Source organism: Perca fluviatilis, chromosome 3 (assembly GCF_010015445.1).
Source record: "Perca fluviatilis chromosome 3, GENO_Pfluv_1.0, whole genome shotgun sequence".
NCBI classification, from domain to species: domain Eukaryota; kingdom Metazoa; phylum Chordata; class Actinopteri; order Perciformes; family Percidae; genus Perca; species Perca fluviatilis.
Genome location: NC_053114.1, coordinates 42,745,831 through 42,767,996, shown reverse-complemented (window position 1 = coordinate 42,767,996; position 22,166 = coordinate 42,745,831). Strand labels below are relative to the sequence as shown.

Here is a 22,166-nt window from a genome sequence, read left to right as displayed (position 1 = left end):
ATGCAGAATTAATTTTATGTTATCTTTTAACATCTTGTTTGAAACTTATATATTTGCATCCCGTTTCTCAGCAGCAGGGCTGCTGCTCCTGTTGTCTTGATATTCTACCAATGGGCTTTTTCAAAAAAATGTCAAATTGTTTGGCTTTAGATCTTCTACAGATTGTAAACCTGTCTCTTCTTTCTGGTATCTTCCCACAAGCCCTGAAAACTGCAGTCATCAAGCCACTCTTAAAAAAGAACAATCTAGACACGTCACTAATGAGCAATTATAGGCCGGTATCAAAACTTACATTTTTAAGTAAAATAAGTGAAAAAGCGTTTTTTCAACTCAACCTTTTCTTGTCAATAACAGTTGCCTTCTAGTCGGGTTTTCGACCACACCACAGCACTGAGACGGCTCTTGTTAAAGTCTTTAATGACACATGACATTTTTTTTAAAGTTAATTTTTTGGGGGGCTTTTCCCCTTTGTTATGAAGTGACAGTGGATAGACTTGAAAGAGGGAGAGAAAGATGGGGGATGACAAGCAGCAAAGGGCAGCAGGTCAGATTTGAACCCGGGCTGCTGCAGGACACAGCCAACATGGGGTGAACGCTCTTACTGGGTGAGCTAGAGGCCGCCCCAAATGACATCCACTTAAACACAGATAGTCGCAGAACTGGCAGAAGTTTTAGTATGACTTTATCTCAGTGCAGCATTTGACAGGGTCGACCATGACATATTACTAGACCGATTGGAAAACTGGGTTGGACTTTCTGGCTCAGTGCTAAACTGGTTTGAATCCTACTTAAAGAATAGGGACTACTTTGTGTCTATAGGTAATTATGCATCGGAGCATAATTCTGGGGCCTTTTCTGTTTAACATCTACATGCTTCCACTGGCTCAGATTATGGAAAACTACAAAATAAGTTACCACAGTTATGCGACGACACACAAATTTACATAACCCTATCACCAGGGAACTAGAGTCCAATACAAAAACTGAGTAAGTGCATTTAACAAATTAAGGACTAGATGTGGAGGTGGTTGTTTTTGGAGCAAAAGAGGAACCATTAAAAGTGATTGCTTAGCTTCAAACGACAATGTTAAAAACAACAAGAATACCAGAAATCTTGGTGTAGTCATGGACTCAGACCTGCATTTCAACAGCCACATTAAGACAATTACAAAGTCAGCCTATTATCACCTTATTATTATTACCTTAAGAATATATCAAGGGTTAAAGGACTTATATCTCAGCAGGATTTGGAATTTTTTTTCCATGTTTTTATCTTTAATAGACTTGACAAATGAAACGGTGTCTTTACAGGTCTCCCTAAAAAGTCAATCAGACAGCTGCAGCTGAATCAGAGCGCTGCTGCCCGAGTCCTCACTAAGACCAAGAAAGTGGATCACATCACTCCAGTACTGAAGTCTTTGCACTGGCTTCCTGTCCCTCAAAGAATTGATTTGGCTGGTTAATTAATCACTAAACGGCTTAGGGCCAAAATACATTTCTGATCTGTTGCTACACTATGAACTACCCAGACCTCTCAGGTGGTCTGGGACAGGTCTACTTGTTGTCCCCAGAGTCAGAACTAAACAGGGAGAAGCAGCGTTCAGTTTTTATGCTCCACATATCTGGAACAAACTCCCAGAAACCTGCAGGTCTGCCCCAACTCTCAGCTCTTTTAAATCAAGGCTGAAGACCTTTCTTTTTGATGCAGTTGTTGATGTTTTTAATTTTTTAATTGTTATTAACTGCTCTTTAATGTTTTATGTAAAGCACTTTGAATTGCCCTGTTGCTGAAATGTGCGAAACAAATATAGCTGCTTTGCCTCGCTGCTGAGCCAACTCCAGCATGTGGGTCTGGGTTAGTCATCATTTCAGTATGTAGAATGTACAGTTTATTGTCATGCCATGTTCTGAGAAACATGTTCTGAGAAACATTTTCCGAGCCCATCCTTCGTTGCACCTGCAGCTATACAGGAAAGCAGCTCACCTTTGTCTTCAGTGTCAGCAGAAATGTGACTTAGATAAACAGTACATGTGCAACGCATTCCCATGAACAGGTTCAGATGATATCGCCGCACGAAAACCTACGCACAACAATTTGTATGATACCTTGCGAAATTATGGTAACGACCGACCGGTCACATGAAAGTTAGGTTTAGCCAAGAAAAGATGACTGTGAGCTGGGGACCGGTCACTGTGAGGTTAGGGTCCTGACAGCGGTCGTTACAGTTAAATTTAGCCGGCAAAAGAAGGTTAAATCAACGTGTTTCAGTTGAAGTGAAATCAGCAGAAAAGCAACACGTCTGCCGAGGGTCAAAGGTCACAGAGACATGCAGAGTTCAGAGAGGATGACCGCCATGTTTGCTGATCTCTCCGAGTCCCGAACAGAAAGATATGTGACGTCTGCAGATCTGTGAGACATTCAGACAGTGACTCAGCGTTATCGATCACAGCTGATCATCTGAACACAGTCTTTGAGCAGATTTCTCACATTGCTGAATATGACAAAACTCTTTTACTGTCACAACGCCATCACCTTTGTATGATATCGTAACATATATAAAAGCAACATAAAAGCTTTAAGTTAACTACGACTCGCTTCAGCAAGAAACTCCTGTAGCAGCGTGTTAGAGCTAAACATTACATTATTGAGAAGATTTATGACAAATTTGCTGGTATATTTATCTACTTTTTGAATGCTTCAATATTGGATGAATATTGCAGCTTTGGTGCCATGTTTGTTCAAAATTTGGTGAAAAAAAACCAAGTGTTCTGAATTCACCTTGCAGCCATGAATGTTTCTCTGCAACAAGAGTCACAAGCACAGCCACTGTTGTAATATTGAGTTCACATCATGTGTATATGTTCAACTTATTTTTACTAAATAAGGATTTGAGGGAGAATGTGTTGGGGTATGAATGTTCACCGCTCCCTGTTCATCTTCACCAATCAGGGCCAGGGGTGGGGGTGTCTAACTGCGTTTCAATCACTGCTCATGGACACGCATTCATTTTACCTTGTGGGGGGAGGGGCTGAGAAGTTGTTGATGTTCAAATTCTTTGGTTAAGTCCTGGATCTTCACAATCCTACCTACAGCACCTTTAAGCACAATGCATTATATAATATTTTTGTACTGTAGGAGCTAATGTGTGCTGCTTATTTTGACTATTTGGATGGTTTTATTGACTCTGTAAGGCATCACATTTTATAAATTCATACAAGTGATAATCTGTGAAGGTGTTCTTTCATTTTCCTCACTGGGCTGATGCCAAGACGCACTGTCACATGTTAGGAGTGGAAAGTTTTAGCAGCTCAGCTGAAAGGTATGTTGTCCCACACAATGACACAACTGTTTAAAAAGAGAAAGAAACCCGGGCACCTGGGTAGCTTACCTGTCGGGGCGTGCGCCCATGTATTTAGATACTTAAGCACAATGCATTATATTATATGTTTGTACTGTAGGAGCTAATGTATGCAGCCTATTTTGAATATTTGGATGGTTTTATTGACTCTGTAAGGCATCATATTTTATAAATTCATACAAGTGATAATCTGTGAAGGTGTTCTTTAAAGGAACACGCCGACTTATTGGGAATTTAGCTTATTCACCGTAACCCCCAGAGTAAGACAAGTCGATACATACCCTTCTCATCTCGTGCCCATGTATAGAGGGTTCGGCTCCATCCTGCGGCCCTTTGCTGCATGTCGTTCCCCCTCTCTCTCCCCTTTCATTTCTTCAGCTGTAAAAAAATGAATGCCTAAAATGCCCCAAAAGTTTTCCATTGGAAAAAAAAGCAACCTGCAAAATAGGCAGAATATATTTGAATCTTAGAAATTGTGTTTTTCCAGTGCCCCTACATCTCAACCCCACAGAAATGAACCCAGGACCCTTCCGATTGCTGCAATAGACGGGTTCATTTATATAGCAGCTTACCCAGACACCGGTCACACAGTGCTTCACAGTCAAAGAAATAACATCACAGATCAAACACCAGCTCAAAGTATACAACAACAACAACAACAACAGACATACCTGATAAAACTCCAGTATGCTCCGAGGTGTTCACATCCATCTCAATCTTTTGTTCTTTAGCTCTATGTTCTATAGATCTCCTCCAGAGGGAACAGAACTGCTACAACAGTAGCCTACAAGTCAAAACAAATGCCAATTAGTCAAAAAGCTATTAGGCTGTAGTTCTAAACACTCAACTATAGTTTGTTTATATAGGCCTAGTATTTTTCTGCGACAAGGCAAATCAAAGTGCTTAGCATAAAACTTTTTTTTTTAATTTTATAAATTCTCACGTACAATGTGCAGCAATTTGTTTTATTTTTTTACGTGCAGCAATCTTTTCTATCCGCCGAGCGGTAATTACTACTTCCGGAGTCTTCAGCTGATGTCATTTAGATACAGAAGGTGCAACACACATAAAAAAGCTCTGGACCTCAGCTATCATGTAGAGATGGTCACCAAAGTTTACCCACTGTAAGCACTGTCAAATATGGTAATAAGCTATTTTCACCTGTTTAACGATTCGATTTTTAAAATCTGATGACACCAGTGTGTTCCCCATCCCCAAAAAACCCAGGGTGTATCCAAAATTCTACACTACCAACTTCTACTTATGAGAAATATACCAATATATTTAAAAACTACAACTCCCACTATAGACGCGGCCCAGAATCTGTTACAAAGCTTGAGCATTGTAGTTCTTCTGGGGTGGGTGGGCGGACGTGTTCGGCTTCGTTCCATTTCAGATTGAGGCCGCCCGCCGGCCGGCCGAGCAAACAGTACATGAGACAAATACATGAAACTGTATTTTATTATTATTGCTATTTTTATTGTTTAACTCCTCAAATACAACGTTAGACAAAAACATCAATATTACGAATATTATGTATTTGTATCTTTTCTACCCGCCGAGCGGTAATTACGACGTCACTTCCGGAGTCTTCAGCTGATTTTTTTAAACGGTGCATAACTTACTGGAACAAAACTGAGCAACACGTTGTTGCTGGTGACAAAACCACTGATTATATATATTATATTATATTATATTTATTACATGGCTTGCTTGAATTCTAATGTAGAATACGGTCTGTTATTTTCTTGATAACAGACCGTTGCTAAGTATAACACAGCGTTGCCATGCAGCAGAGCGTTGCCATGGACGCAGTTCTGTTCCCTCTGGAGGAGAGCTATAAATCGATCCGCTGAAAGAAGATTGGCGTCGGGGTCCTGATCACCCCGCCGTTGTTGTAGTCGCTATAACAACGCTCTACGTGATCCCTAACGTACATTGAAGTGATACAGGCGTTAAAGACCCGCTGATCGCTGTCTGATTCTGTGAATGAATGCCCGCGTTGCATCGTGGGACATCGGCTTTGAATGCGCCCAGCTCGGCTCATATCGTAACCTACTGTTCTGTCTTATTTACTGTAATATTTCACCGGTAATAAGACCGAAATAATATTATTAAAATAAAGAAATGCATACCATGATAACAGCTAAATACATGTTGAAAGATGTAGCGTTATAGTTTTAAAAATATCAATAAACAACAAAGCAATCCAGCTTCCGTGGCCGAAATAATAACATTAAAAGAAATACATATAAACTGATAAGATCTGGTGAATAAATGTTGATTAAAACAGCGGTTATTGGGCTAAAAACACCAATAATATCAAAGCTGTATCCAGCTTCTCTGCTGCAGCCCGACTGGCAGAAAGTTTCGTGCTGTGATTACGTAAGATGCTTCTCATTGAAATACATTAGTATAAAAAACGTGACAGCAACACGTAAATCTTCAAAATAACGTGAGGGTATCACGTTCTAATAGATTTAATTTCGTAATGCCATCACGAACTGACGTGAGACTGGGTTGTGTAAACCGTACCGTAAATGTCTACTGACGATTAACTGCAGGGCGGATTAAGATGATACTGCACATCAATCAGACACCAGCAGTGGAACGTACCTAAGTTTATTTAGTATACAGTCTATGTATTTATCCAACAGCTGGGGTGGTATAGTCTGTACTCTCATGCACATGCAAAACGTAATTAGATGCAGTCCTATCAGTGGAAAACATCAGCAAAAGTGCAAAACAGGTGAACAAATAGATATAAAAGAGCCTCCAAAAGGCACTATAGTAATATAAAAAGAGACAGAAGGGTTTTAAAAAAATAAAAAAATAAAGACACAAAAACACAAACATACCACACATAGGAGACAGTCACTGCACAATTCATCCTTAAAACTCAAGTAGCATCAAGTGTAGTTACAGCTTTTGGATAAAAACTGTGGGAGCAGTAAAGATCATCCAGGGAGGGTAGAGGTCAGCCAGGGTTACTCTACCGCATCTTCTTCAATCTTATTGTGTTATGGATTTAATTGTCCAACAGAATATAAAGTCATTAGAATGTGCTCCACGTCCACCATCTGTAACATTAAAAATACTAAAGCATCAGTACCGCGGTGGAAGAAGTATTCTGATCCTTGTAAAGTAACTAGTAACTAAAGCTGTAACAGATGAATGTTGTGGAATAAAAAGTACAATATTTCTCTCTGAAATGTAGCGGAGTAGAAGTAGAAAAGAAAGAAAAGAAAAGACTCAAGTGAAGTACCTCAACATTTGTACTTAAGTACATTACTGGAGCAAATGCACTAGTTACATTCCACCACTTGTAAACTAATATATAATAATAAAACTGTCTGAATGGGATTAATTGACCCAACAAGTACTTTAACTTATTACTATAACTACATTTTGCTGTTGATACTTTTTACTCAAGTGAAATTTTGAATGTAAGACTTATAACAGACTTTTTTTTTTTTTTTATGGAGCTGTATTGTTTTTTTACTTAGTAATAAAAGATATGAGTACGCTCCACCGCTGAGGGACGCTCACTGTGCCAGGGTGGTGAGAAACCTTTTGATTTGTCTTCCAGTAAGTCTTTTCAGTGTTTGTTGTGACATTCTTACTTGTCACATTGTCATCACATGGACATTTTCAGTTCTGGGAAGCAGTTCATGCTCAGGTGAAGACAACAGGTGCAGCTCTGGTATGATGGTGATCTGAAAAAAAGATAAGCATATCTCATCTCCGTCAATCATTCTTGCTCTCTGCTGCCAAGATTTGACTACTTGTCTATATCGGCGACAGTTCACTTCCGTGATCGTGTTGGCATTCTAACCTCCGGTGGATTTGTGAGGACTATGGTTAACTGCTCCTCAGATCTCTGCAGGGTAAATCCAGACAGCTAGCTAGACTATCTGTCCGGAGTTTTCTGTTGCACGACTAAAACTACTTTTGAACGTACACACAATGTTCCACCAAAACAAGTTCCTTCCAGAGGCTATAAAATAAACTCCAGTACATCCAGAAATCTGCTGCTCGTCCTCTCACCCTTTCTGGTTCCAATTCCTCCACTGGCTCCCTGTCCAACCCGTTCCCCCTTCAGCGTATGTATGAGACGCACCGGGCAGAGCAGCAGTAAGATGACGTAGTATTAAGAGCGACAATGATAGCGGTTGAGTCAAACAACACAGGACTTTCACCCAAGAGACCGCGGTTCGTATCACTGAAACGTACATTTTGTAATCCCACCCAACTGTCCCATTCTTGTGTCACACGTCAGTTAAACATAGGTCCCGACCCAGAGCGTCATAAAGTGATGCCAAGAGTCCCGACCAAGTGCGTCAAATATGACGCTAAAGGAGACTTTTTATGTCAATAACAAACATCATCACAGTGGGTGGATAAGACATACTTTTTAAAAGCAGACATTAGTCTCTTGAAAGGATGAATCATTTTAATTTTTGACCCATTTCCCAATTTTCTTTAGACTTTTCTTTCTACCAATAGATGGCTTACTCAACTCTGAATTCTGTTGGAAGGAATGTAAAAAATAATCATTTTAACCCAAAGCATGAGAGATAAAAAGGATGTCTGAAGGTGCTCAAAGCAAGTTGTAAAACTGCTCAGCAAGCGTGTGCTTTTTGATTGAATTGCTGTGACAACTGAAAGTGTGGAAGAGCAAGAATCTCATATATCACTGTTAGACAAAGAAACATTGTTCTACAAATTAGTGCCTTGTAAAACATATGTGATCAGATTACAGTACGGTAGGCTGAAGATTCAGACCGGTACCCATCAGATGGCACTAGGCTATTTGAATGTTAGCCAAAATGAAGATCTTATTAGCTCATAAAGAATAGTTGCAACGTAGAACTTTATGTGAAATAGAATTTAAACAAATGACAAAGATCTCTATGTGCACCTTTAGCCCTAGAAACTGGCAGGTCCACGCCACTCCAGAGAACGACAGACTTAGTTTATAATGTGGGCTAGCTAAAATTGAGAACAAGGTTAATTTCTTTTTTGTTTTATTGTCTTGTTCGGGTGTACAGTACTTTTTTTAACCCAAATGACCTGTATTTATACAGATAAGGAGAGGACAACAAAAATGTTTTTTTCATGGTCAACAGGAAGATAACACAAAGGTTAAACCCATGAGGGTTGGGCCCTTTGTGTGCATGACGTGGAAACAAAGAAGCAATCAATCATGAATGTTTGTGTTGCTGGAGCCAACTAAGCCACCTGCTAAACACTGACATGGCATTATTGTCATTTTGAGCATGTAAGCATGCTGACATTAGCATTTAGCTCAAAGCAACCTGGGCATAAGTGCGTTCTCGTGGATGTAGACTCTTATGATTCACTACATGCAAAAACATTGACATAATTATTCGTTTTATATTATCAATCCAGCCAATATAAAGGCAAACATGCTAAAAAATATTGGATAGACGACAAGACACTATATCGGCCAAAACAGTAGTCAGGTTTTGAAGATCAGAATCGGTGAGCAGTGAAATGTGTTACAATAAATTGTTTCCTCCTCATGTGTCAGATGATTGACATGAAGAGAAGCAGGGCACATGTAACATAATCCATCACTGATATTTAAAAAAAACTCCCAAATCAAGTATCATATTGATAATGCATCATGAGTTGTCCTGACATAATAAAATAAATTTAAAATTCAGAATGTATTGGAGGGATAGCCCCTGTAGATGTAGCATCTCGTTTTCGACAGGGATCCTATAAACACAAATACAAAATTATAAAACAAAGACAGACAGAACCACGTTAGGTAAAAAAGATACACTACAAATACACAGATACAGACAGCTCGCTCACCCTGTCTCGCCCAACACCTCCCAGCTGTTGTACAAGAAAATTAGATACAATAACCCGGATAATAAATCAATTCCATCAGAATAAAGAGCAATTTTAAGAAGTTTGTCATCAGCACAAATAAACAGAAGTACACGCAAATCAAAGGCATAAACAGGAAAAGGACTATAGCTCTCATCTGGAAGAAAATGGAGGCACCAACAATTGGTGCTTGGATCAAGAATATGGCTGAGACTAGTCTCATTTTGCCAGACATTCCTCCACAGCTGTGGAGGAAGGTCTGGCTATTCCACACAGCATTCCGAGATGGGAATAAAACGTGCTCTGGCTTATCGGCTTTTCTTTAAACCAATCGCAATGATCATGGCCGGCGCTAAGCTTTGGAGCTACTTTGGGATCTGAAGTGTTTTTAAGATATCATTCTTACCAAACAGACAAGACTGTAACCATAATGTCTTTGGCAGAGGAAAGAATCATTATCATACACATAACATTTTGATATTCTCAGCTCTTCTCATCACCTGAACCTGATCCTCACACACAAGTCCCCCAAGCCATACTAAGATATAGGTTGTTTATTTCTACCCTCTTATACGACCCACGGGAGCATTTTCCATTGTCATATCTAAACAACAGAACATAACGATCGCGGATTTACGTCAAGGGGCGCTAACACTTCTAAGTTAAGTTTGGAAAAAGATTGTGGTTTGGATTAAAACCATCTGTTACATAGCTTAAGTTCCAGTAATGCACAAGATGCAGAATGTGACGTAGTTCCGTTTGTTCCATAGAGTTAAAAAAACTGTTTACTTTAATTTTCCAACGGGACACAAATCCCGATCTCCTGGCTGAAAATCCTTTGTTTGTTTGGCACACTTATACTTCGTCATCTTACTTTCTGCTTTGCTCTCATAATAACTAGAGCCACCTTAAAGGACAATTCGGGGCAAAATGAACCTAGGGGTTAATAACATATGTGTACTGAGTCGACCGTTCTCTGGGATCTGTTTTCATGCTAATCAAATGTGTCTCTAGCAGATGGTAAATCGCTATATTATACCACTAACAAGGCTCAAAATAGCACTACCCTTCAACGGTAGCATGATGAGGGTCCCCACATGTAAACCGAAGCATTGAGAACTTTGTAAGTGTACAGACAGTTTATTAAAAAGATAGATTATAAAGACAGTAGCGTTCATATTTACATGTGGGCGCCATCTTGGAAAACAGTCATGAGCAGTCGATCCACCGAACGCTGTGTTTGAGCTACGTTATTGGTTACTGGTTGCACGTGCTCGGGTTGCTCAACTGCTCATGACGGTTTTCCAAGATGGCGCTCTATGTAAACATAATTTACGCATTACAAGTAAATAGTGATTTACCATCTGCCCCGAAAGCTAGCATTAGCAGCTAACCACCGGTTTGCGGTAGCTTGTTTAAGATAGAGACACATTTGATTAGCATGAAAATAGATCCCAGAGAATGTTCAACTCAGTACACATTTTTTGTGCCGGAATTATCCTTTAATATGAGTCATAATTGCTGCTTGTACAATCAACCTATGGGAGCATTTCTTTCGGGGAGGACAGTCTACCTCCAGATGTCTAAAAATTGTGAGCCAGTCAGTTCAGACTGAATCTGTAATTACTTCAGTGGCTGATAATCTGTGTAGTGTGTAGATCATCAGTCCCAACCTGAGGCATATCTGCCCTTTGCACACAGTGCATAAACTACTTAATCAGCTATTTCATATATATTTGTCTGTTTATGTATTTGTTTATTCTTATTAATGTTTCATATTTTTGTTTGTGTATGTACGCACCAATCACCATCATCAAGGCAAATTCCACATAGGGTAACTACTGTGGCAATAAACCTCTTTCTGATGAACAATTACATTTCCTAAAAAAAAATTCATCAATACGTACAAAATGAACAACAAACACACACAGTGTTGTGTTTATTACGTGATCAAGAATTCAAACAGAATTTTGATTTAATTTCCCCTTTTATTGCAAATAAAATTCCATTTATGACAAAAAAATATAATTTCACCGTTACATATATTGCTCTATATTTATCTGTTAAAAGTTTCAAACTGTCAGTGGACATTTTCAAAGTTACACATTCATCTCATGAATGTACAGATGTAACATATTTGAATACATGTTTTGTATTTTTAAGGCAAAGTCGAGAAGCAAATGTAACCCAAAAGGGTCTCCCCACCAACATATTTTGAAACACAGGATTTAAAGCGGATATCTTTCAGTAAATGGACTAACTCTAAGCAACAACTAAATCAATTTTGGTCAAGATAGACAACACGTTCCATATTTGTATGATATGGTACGAAAACTTATGCACACCAATTTGTATATGCTACTAAATTAGGTGACAGCTGGTCGGTCACATGATGCCTGATCACATGATGCCTGGGCCATGTTCAGCCCCGAGAAAACCTAGCAACACGTTTTTTAAACTGAAATGGGCGTGCGTTAACACGTTTACAGACACGTCTCGATGATTGTGGTTTGGGTTAAAAGACCCCTTAAGCAGTACTATCAGCACACAAATACCTGGGTGTTTTCTGGGTGAAATTCTTATTTTTTCCTTAAACTTTTCCAACCTCCTCCTTAGGTGGATCTTCTCTGCTCTTATAAAGCGGCAGTCAATGTGGTGCTTACAGTAATAAATATGTGGAATATATACCAATTATTATTTATTTTTATTATTAGCATTATTTTTCGTACAAATGGTTCATGAGGACAGCCTGAGTTAACAATTGTTTAGATGAGGAATGTTTAAAACAGAGGTTAAACATGTCTACACAGGACAAATAAAATTGTAATACAGCTATAAATTTAACTCTTCAATTACATAAATAAATACACCTGTATTTTATTTGGTTGAAATGACAATGATAATTGGGTCCTTAACAAGCCAAATAAAAAAATCCCAAATTTGCACATCAAGTATTACTGTATCAACTGTTACTATTTCTGTACTTGCTTAACCACACAGACTATCATCAGCTGAAGTTAAATGCCGGGAAACGTTCTGCAAGAAGTTAACAACAGAACAGTGGCATCGAAAAAAATCCTGCAAAACCAGACGTTTTGCAATTTTGTAATTTTGACATTTGAAATATTTTTTACTTCTGGAGAGTGAGCTGCAGGCGGGGGCGTGATTGGTTCCTAGCCATGGGGCAAACAACCATAATAGAAATCAAAACCAGAAGGCTGCAGGTGGGGGGCATTGATTGAGATCATTTTTTATGGCTTGTGCCTTTATTTGGCAGTAGACAGTATAGAGGGACCAGAAACTTCGTCCAAACACTTTTATCAACTTCAGAAGCATAACTCTTTGAAGGATAGGTTCCCAATTTTTCAAATATGTCTTAAAACAATAGTCATGTGTTGATATGAACATTGAAACAAGGTGTTGCTTAATGTAATAATTCCTTCCGTTCATTCTGGCCAGTCGAGTAAGAAAACCCTTTCTAAGGCTGTTGAATAAATCAGTTGAGTATCTTAGTATCTAAGTTATTGTATTGTAAAGCTATTTTAGTGCAAAGTGTGCAGTCCACTGCATATGCATATATATATATATATATATATATATATACACACATACATACATACTGGACTTGTGGACTTTGTTCCCTATCTCTTCAATTGAAAAAATGTTAGGGATCTATTCAGTGGCCAGTGTGATCAGGAGGGATGATGAATGAATGTACATTTGGGCAGAGGTTGTCAATCTTTTTTTAACCAAGGATGGGGGCTACCCTCATGTATGTCCCTTGGAATATTTTGAGGGTATTATTTACACTGCTATAGTGTTAATTACGTGAAAGAACAACACAATAGAAATGTATTTGAAAGCTATTCGACATGTATTACAGATTTTTTTGTGTAGCGCAAGTTATAGATTTGTTAGATTAGGAAGTAATCTATGAACTATTATAGATTTAAAGGCAGACCCAGTTTGAGAATCACTGCATGAGTATTGTTTTAAGAATCTGAACCTATCCTTTACCAAAATATAACTTAAAACATACATGCTGTGTAAAACAGCACGGTATTAAATGAGTTGGGTTTTAGTTCTCCCAGCCGGAACCTAAGAGAGATTTTTGGTCGTCTGCTTTTCTCTTCCTCATGAAGTAATGAACCAGCACAGCCATCAACACCAGTGCTACTGAGAAGATGCAGCCAAAGACCACGGTGCTGATGTTGGTGTTGAGGATCTGCTTGATTCCCCAATCTCCTCCGCTGGAGACTGTAGGAGCAAAGTCCCGACGTCCTCCGCTTGATTTGGTGTCTGGAGAAACTGGTGGAGGGTTCACTGAAAGACAACAGCACATTTGTTTTTTAATACATTTCTTCATATTCTTCATGTATTGTGCTTTGCAAGTTTCACCTCCTGACCAGAGCCGGATTAAATGGAAAGGTTACACAAGGCATATTGCATTTTTGGTATTTGGTGAAAAAAACTAAATTGCTTTCAACTGCTAATTTATTCATTAAGGTATTTCAATCCACCTAAATTAGGCTTATTTGAAGGGCCTAGGGTTGGGTATCCAGTTTTTTTCCGATACCGGTGCTAAAACGATACTTTTAAAACTGTGTCGGTGCCTAAATGGTAGCTAAACCAATACTTTAAAAAAAATAGGGTAATAGGGAAAAGGGTATTTTACAATAACTTTAAATGCACCACAAGGCTTACTATTTTTAAGTTTTGAATCTGTATTGTTTTTCCAACAAGCACGCTGCTTAACGTCCTGCTGTTGGAATCCTCTCCAGTGAAATACAGTCACACTTTACACCGTTTAGCTGTCAGCATTTTAACTGTGTTTAATCCAGCTGCTAGCTAACGGCAGGCTGATGTTACCCGCTGTCAAGTGAAGTGTTAACTAGAGTGACATGCAACGATGCTTCTGTTGCCTCTAACGTCTGTTTCAGAGCATCAGAGAGCAGCGCAGAAGGCATCGAAATGAGATGACTATGCCTAGATCCGGCTTCGGACCACTGTGTGTGCTTTAATGTGTTGTATTGCTGGGTATGGGAACTGTACACACACTGATGTTTTGCACATATCAAATCACAAAGAATCAATTGAAGACTTTGAACTCAAAATTAACAACACTGTAGTAAAAAATCCAAATTCGCTATCAAATGAATTTAACCAATACTTTTCTAAATCTGTTAGGGAGATAATTGAACGGTTTGAGCCATCTGAGAAAATACCTAGACCCATTGATCCTTCCAAGCCTGTGTTCAATGTGTGTGAAATAACAGAGCTGGAGGTAGATAAGATCATTGGATCACTTAAGAACTCAAAATCGAAAGATGCGTTTGGGCTAGATTCACATTCTTTAAAATTATGTAAAAACTCCTAAATTGCTCCAATAACATTTATGATCAATTTATCATTCAAGCAGAGCCTTGTTCCATCTTTCTGGAAAATGGCCGTAGTCACCCCAATCTTTAAATCTGGTGATAAATTAAATGTAGCCAACTACCGACCAATCAGTATCCTTCCTGTGGTCTCCAAGGTCGCTGAGAAGTGGGTTGCTAAAATTATAAATGAACATCTAAATAAAGACCACTCTCCCTTGCATCCTATGCAATTTGGGTTCCGCACCAATCACTCGACTGAATTTGCCAACAGTTTGTTTATAGAAAAAGTAAAAAGTAAATTGGATAATAATGCTTGTGTCGGTGCTGTATTTTTAGATTTAAAAAGAGCATTTGACACTGTTAATCATGACATTTTATTGTCTAAACTGACATATTTTAACTTTTCTTCAATTGCCGTTCAATGGATTAAATCTTATCTGGACTTAAGAAAACAGTGTGTTAACATTAACGGTGTCAAATCGTCTTTCCTGGATGTCCCCGTTGGTGTGCCTCAAGGGTCAATACTGGGTCCCTTATTATTTTCTTTATATATAAATGACCTTCCAAATACTTGTGGTGATGTTGATTTTCAAATGTATGCTGATGACGCTGTCATCTACACAAGTGCAAAAAGTATTCAAGAGGCTTCTGTTATCCTGACCTCTGCCCTGGTCCCTGTAAATGAATGGCTTTTTAAATCCTGTCTGCTACTTAATACTAAAAAAACTGTTTGCATGATGTTCACGAAACAGTCCCGAGTCATAAAACAATCTGGTGTATTTTTAAGAGGAGTAGAATTAGAAGTTCTTTCAGAATTTAAGCACCTTGGTGTGACTCTTGATTCCACATTAAGTTTTAACAAACACGTAAAAAGAATATCGACTACAGTGAAATTTAATCTACGAAATTTTAAACAAATTCGTCCTTTTATACCATTTGGGGCTGCCAAACTGTTTTTACATTGTATGATTTTATCACATATTGAATACTGTTGTACAAGTTGGACATTGTCTGGTATGAAGAATCTTAAATTAATAGAATCGCTCTATAAAAATGCCTTAAAAGTCTTTGATAAAAAGCCAATGTCCTTTCATATTTGTAATATCTTGAAAAAACATAACCTATTAAGTATGGAAAATTTTAAACATTTCAAATATGCTTGCTTTGTGTACAAAGTGTTAAATGGATTAGCCCCTCCTCCGATGTCGGACTTCTTCAAAACAAAGACCCAAAGTGGTGCCAGGACTAGGGCCTCCTCTAGAGGTGACTGTGAGGTGCCTTTTAGAAGAACAGCCTTTGGGCAAAATGCTTTGTCTGTGAAGGCTGGTAAGTTCTGGAACAGTCTCCCCATCAGTGTTAGGGAATGTCTGACATTAATAATTTTTAAAACCAAACTTAAAGTGTGGCTTAAAGCAAACCAGTCTTGTAACCATTAAGTGACTATTTCACTTTTGTTTGTATTTGTTCATTTTTGCATTGTTTCTCTTTTTCTTTTTTTGGATTTGTATGTTGTCATTTCTGTATTTATGTAATTTGTCTGGGGACTACGGATGTACATTAGCCCTGTGGCTATATTCCGGCGTGTTTACGTCTGTTTTTGTTGTTTCAATGCAGATGTTCATTAATGTGCATTGTCCCTATCAAATAAAGGATTAATAATAATAATAACATATGAAGTTCCTAATGGATGAATAAAGTTCACTGAATTGAATAATTGAAACATTGTAATTAATTGATTAAATAGTTAAGTAAGTGATTATGTAATTAAGAAAGTGATTAAGTCATTTAGGTATGTAAAAAGTGATTAGGGAATTAAGTAATTTGGCAAGTGATTAAGTAGTTAAGTAAGAAGGTTATTAAGTGGATGAATAAGTTATAAGTAATTGAGTAGGTATGTAGGTAGTAGAGCGGCAAAGATTAATCCATTAATTCGATAAATTAATCCAAACTATTTTGATAATCGATTAATTGGTTTGAGTCATATTTTAAAAATAAAAGTACAAATTCTCTGATTCCAGCTTCTTAAGGAAACTCTTCTCTCTTGGGGAAACACTGATCCACATTTTTCAAAATTTTCTGACATTTTCATCGATCGAGAAAATAATCAACAAATAAAATAATTAAAATCAATAAAATTTTGTATATTGCAGCTCTAGTAGGTAGGGCACGTATTAACCTGCAGCAGTTGTGTCACTCTTTTTCATCAGACTGTTGTTATCTTCCTGCCCGACAAACTGAAAAGGACCCTGGGTTATGGAGTGGCTGACTGTCTCCTTGTGCAGCGATCGCTTGCGTCTGCGGGCTGGCTGCGCCACACAACCCTGGGCACATCTGGAAAAGGCATTCCCAGCCTCGCACAGGATGACAGAGCAGGTGACGTACACCTGGGAGGTGGAAGGTAAGAGGTTTTAGTTCAAAAGAAAATTAAGTGGTTGAGTTAAAGATGCAGTAGGTAAGTCTTATAAAACTAACTTTCTGTCATATTTGCTGAAACTGACTCTATGTTCCAGTAGAACTACATGAATTATGTAAAAAAAAAAAAAAAAAGACAGCTCCTCTGGCACCTCCTACAGCCTGTAGTGCCATTGGCAAAATTCCACCGCTCCCAGTCGATTTTCTCCTATCAGGGCCACAGGGGTGGTCTATCTGCCTGTCAATCAGACACGTACACGCATATATAGCGTTCTCCCCTCCCCGTGCACGAGCTGCAGAAAGGTTTTCCAAAACTCCGTGAATAATGGAGTGGGTTTTCAGAGGTGGCGTGGCTGCAGGATTTTAAAGATCTGAAGAACGATGCAGATGTAGCCACATTTCCTCTCAACAGGTAACATAATTACCATGAGTGATTTATCTTTCACTTGGTTATTAGTAGTCAAAAGTCCACAAAGCTACATTGGTGAGGATGATAGTAACGTTAGCACAGTGGTCGGTCTGATATGATGCTGAAATGGCTAACGGTAGCCTGCTAGTTAGCATCGTTTTACTGTTAGTAAAGTTAACGTTGTGTTGGTGTTTAGTTATTGAACATGTTGTCTGACATGCCGGCAGTTCTTTCAAACTCCCTTGTGTGGGCGGGGCTTAGGAGACTGTTTGGGCTGCAGCAGAAAGGGGGGAGGGACTGAGAAGTTGTCGATGTTCAAATTTGTTGGCAAAGTCCTGGCTCTTCACATTCTTACCTACTGCAGTAGTCCATAAACTGTAAAAATAGCGGACGTAGCATCCTTGATGTCACCCATTGGTTTGTAGACTGCCGTTTTGAAGTCTCGAATTTGGCAACATGGCTGTGGCCATCTTGGTTTTGTGAAACCGAAAGTGACAATTTTCGACGAGAGGGTAGAGCTTGGGAGGCCAAGCCATTGTTGTTTATGGTTGCAATTGTGCTGCGCTAAGCTAAACTCTAAAGAGGGAAAGTTGCCAATTTTCAACCCTTCTGAGCCGAGTCATCCAACGGAGATTTAAACGCAGACCTCCAGGTACTGTCGCCATTCATCTGCATGTACGGCAGTACAGATAATCGGCAAACTTTCCCCTAAATTGACAGCTAATGCTAGCGCTAGCTAGCTTTGGTGGCAGAAATGCTGAACAACACATTTTTAGGCGACCAAAATGCTCCAATTAACTTTGAAGTGAAAACACACAGTGAAAGGGTCAAAGTTTAAGATGAAAACACGGACAACACCCCAAAAACAAGTTCAGGTCTATTTTAATGTTCCAAGCACCATCTTTTTGCATTGCTAAGCCTCTGTCCTAATTGACAGGTTGGCGTGTAGCCACACCCCTAAAGCGTCCCCTACTCTAATGTCTACTAAAAAAAAAATGGGACCATAATTTACTAAATGGACATCATGCTGTGTCGAAGAAGACTTGAAACTAGTGATTGAGACCATAAACTCATTATGAAAATGTTTACTGAGGTAATAAATCAAGTGAGAAATATGGTCATTGTCTCATAGACTCGTAGAATTATTTTTGGAGCCAGTGGAGTCGCCCCATGCTGGACATTAGAGAGAACGCAGTTTTAAGTCACTTCCACATTGGCTTCACTTTTCAGACAGGGAAGCTTTTGTCCATTATTTTTACAGACTATGCTCAAACCACAGCCTGGACAACTGTGTGAATAATATTTTGGTATACATTTGGCATGATTTAGTATTCATTAATATTACCTCGTTATAGTTTCCAGAAAATTTGAAGGCTTGAACCTCAAAGTTGAATGCAGTCAGGTTTGATGGGTGGACTTTAAGTGTCTCATCCAGTAGACACCTGTGAGAAAAGAAAATGGTAGCACGTCACATACATGCAACACGCGGGACGCGATCCCCGGTCTCCGGGGTGAAAGTCCTGTGTTGACCCATCCACCACCCCGACCAACCCCTCTGTGCGGACTTTCGCCTTATAAATATTACTCACTACCGTCATCGTTCTGTGATCACAAAATATGCTTCCCATTGAAATGCATTGCTTTAAAATTCGTAATCACCACATGAAAAAAATTACATTATCGTGTCCTGTCCACGAATCAATAGATTCAATAACGTGATCATATCACAAACTGCCATGAGACCGGGCTGTGTATTCCCCTTAAATTTTTCTGGGACACAAACTCAGCTACCCGCTTGAACGCCCTGTGTTTTAGGACCTACCAATTTACCTCCTTCCTATTCGGATCTTCACGGCCTCATACAGCAGCAGTCAATGTGGTGCATACAGCATAAATATGCGGAATACATATGAATTACAGTGCATTACTTTTCGTAGCTATATAAAGGAATGGTTCATGAGGACAGCGAGCACACACACATGATCAAGGAACTGTAAATATAAGACAATTGTAATTATATTCCCAGATCTTAATTTAAACATTTTCAAATTAAAAGCCCAAAGCATTTCTGATTGTGCTTGCAGAAGGCATCAGCAGCACTCACCCGTTCTTGATGAGGTCATAGGAGAGGGTGTTGTTAGGGTTGTCATCAGGAGTGGCTTTGCATGATTCGACAAACAAAGACACATTTGGTAGATCCGATTCAGCCCGAATGCCCATATAAATCTCTTCTAACAAATTGACTTCCACTGGATAGGCGATGGCTGGCACTTTGCTTGTAAAGTTGCTATTGGTGTATACATCAAAAGTATAGCCAAAGCTGCCAAAGCTGGACTCAGTGAAAACGTAGTCAGAATTTTGGAGATTGTAGTAACTGGAGATGCTGACGGTTTTGGGAAACTTGCAAGAGATTTCGATCTTAACTGTCTTCCTTCGGACTATTATCTCGTTGGCCAGCTCGAAGGAGTTGATCTCATTCACAAAAACGAGAAAGTCGCCTTTGTCCTGAATTTAAGACAAAAAAAAAATGGTTATACCGGTTAGTGGCTGAGAGGAGAAAAAACAGGAATTTGGAGTTCACACAATGCAGAATCCCCTTTTCAAAGTGCTTTACAGCTCGCCCCCATTTAGGGCTGGGTACTGAACTTTGATGCTTTTATGCACCGACTGAACGGCCTCCATAGTATAACATAGGGAAACGTATTTGATCTTTAGAACATGATAAGAATTTTTATTTAATTATACAAGGGTTAATGTTAAAATTAAAAAATATTTTTAAAAAAAATTTTTTTTTTTTTTTTTTTTTTTTTCATTTTTTTTAATTTAATTATATTATGTATATTGTAAACAAGTCAAGTTGACTTTTGGTTTCACAAGGGGCACCAACAGCAGTTTCCTGGGTGAAAGTTCAGTTTTTTTGACCCACCCCTTCACTGTGGACTTTGATTAGAAAGCCAGCAGAATCCAGGACAAAAAACAAATTCAGTTTCGTTGCATGGGAACTTAATTTTTAGGGAGACAGGGCTGTCCAGCTATTCTTAGACTGTAAAATGTAGTGTAAATGTTTTTCCACACCTCAAGTTTTGTGCCGCAGGTGCTGAATGACATGCTGCCTAAGATGTGCGTGCCGTTGGAGGTGAGAGAGCACGACGAGTCTCTCAGCTGGAGGAAGTTCACGTCGATGTCGGGCATGGAAGCTTTCTCCAGGGCCACCATCATCTTGTTGGGTGAGCATGTGACACTGGCCTTGCCTGTAAATACAACTTTTGTGTTAACTTTTTCATCAGTAAGGACATTTAGCTTTAGACTGCAACTCCTACAGACGGTACCTCCAGTACTGTACAGACTGGCCTCCAGTTCTGAAGTCTTTACACTGGCTTCCTGTCTCTCACAGAGTTTCATAATACAACTGTTGGTTTACAAAGCACTGAAAAGGTTTAGGGCCAAAATACATTTCTGATCTGCTGCTACATTTTGAACCAAGTGGTCTGGGGTCAGGTCTGCTTTCTGTCCCCAGAGTCAGAACTAAACAGGGGGAAGCAGCATTCAGTTTTTATGCTCCAAATATCTGGAACTCCCAGGAAACTGCAATAAAGATACTTTGTCTTTGACTTGATTGAAATGAATTGATTTTAAATGGCAACAGTCAAAGTTTTTTTTAACCATGACCCCAATCTGTTCCTGAAGAGAATCTCTTAACAGGTTTTATGGAGCAACGTTAACAGCGATAACAACCAGCGGTGGAAGAAGTATTCAGATCCTTTACTTTAGTAAAAGTACTAATACCACTCTGTTACGAGTAAAAGGCCTGCATTGAAAATGTTATTTAAGTTAAAGTATCCAAGTAGTATCAGGAAAATGTACTTACAGTATTAAAAGTAAAAGTACTCCATGCAGAGAAATTCTCCCATTTCAGAAAGAGTAAAGGAGCGAACCAGTTGTGTGTTTAATGGTTTCATCATCTCAGCTGGACTTGTAGCCGTTATATTGTTGGCTAGTTTACTTTAGAATCAAACGTCAGATTTTATAAACTACATGTGTTTTTTATGCAAAACTCTTTTGTAAAGTAACTAAAGCTGTAACAGATGAATGTAGCGGAGTAACTAAAGTAACTAGTAACTAAAGCTGTAACAGATGAATGTAGTGGAGTAAAAAGTCCAATATTTCTCTCTGAAATGTAGCGGAGTAGAAGTAGAAAGTGGCATGAAAAGGAAAGACTCAAGTAAAGTACAAGTACCTCAAATGTGTACTTTGGTACAGTACTTGAGTAAATGTACTTAGTTACATTCCACCACTGATAACAATGATGATGAATGGTGATCAACAAACCTTGAATGAGAGCTGCTTGGGTTACCATGAGAACAACACACCTCATGTCTGATTGGCTGAATGACAAAACAAAGAAAATAGGTTTCAGTTCAAACTGCAAAAAGAAGAAAAACAACAACAGATGTACTTTTTTAGCATAATTAGATTTAAGGGGAGACACTACAGGTGAATAGGGAAAACATTGTAACTAATATATATCACCATTAAAACTCCCCTGTTGATTACTTACATTAGGACAATATTTTTTTGTATAATAAGTTTTCTGAAATTGTAATGTTTAAATATCCAAATGGGGCATTCCTTATTAAATGTGCTAATGTGTGAACATTGGATGAAGCCAGATTCAAAGTTCTGTAAAAGGTTTTTACAGAGGGGATTTTATATTTCTTTGTTCACTCCATTAATCAGAAAATACTG

General features: G+C 38.7%; 1 protein-coding gene across 1 annotated transcript in view; it reads right to left on the bottom strand.

Moving 5' to 3' along the window:
• Positions 1 to 12,446: 12,446 nt before the first annotated feature.
• LOC120556447 overlaps positions 12,447 to 22,166 on the bottom strand; it is a 30,323-nt gene continuing 20,603 nt past the window's right edge. The window contains exons 8-13 of the mRNA XM_039796069.1: positions 21,750 to 21,805; positions 20,496 to 20,671; positions 19,525 to 19,925; positions 18,766 to 18,862; positions 16,776 to 16,983; positions 12,447 to 13,544 (exon numbers count right to left, since the gene is read on the bottom strand). Coding sequence (XP_039652003.1) covers positions 13,300 to 13,544; positions 16,776 to 16,983; positions 18,766 to 18,862; positions 19,525 to 19,925; positions 20,496 to 20,671; positions 21,750 to 21,805 — 1,183 coding nt within the window. The 3' untranslated portion in view covers positions 12,447 to 13,299. The remainder of the gene's footprint in view (positions 13,545 to 16,775; positions 16,984 to 18,765; positions 18,863 to 19,524; positions 19,926 to 20,495; positions 20,672 to 21,749; positions 21,806 to 22,166) is intronic.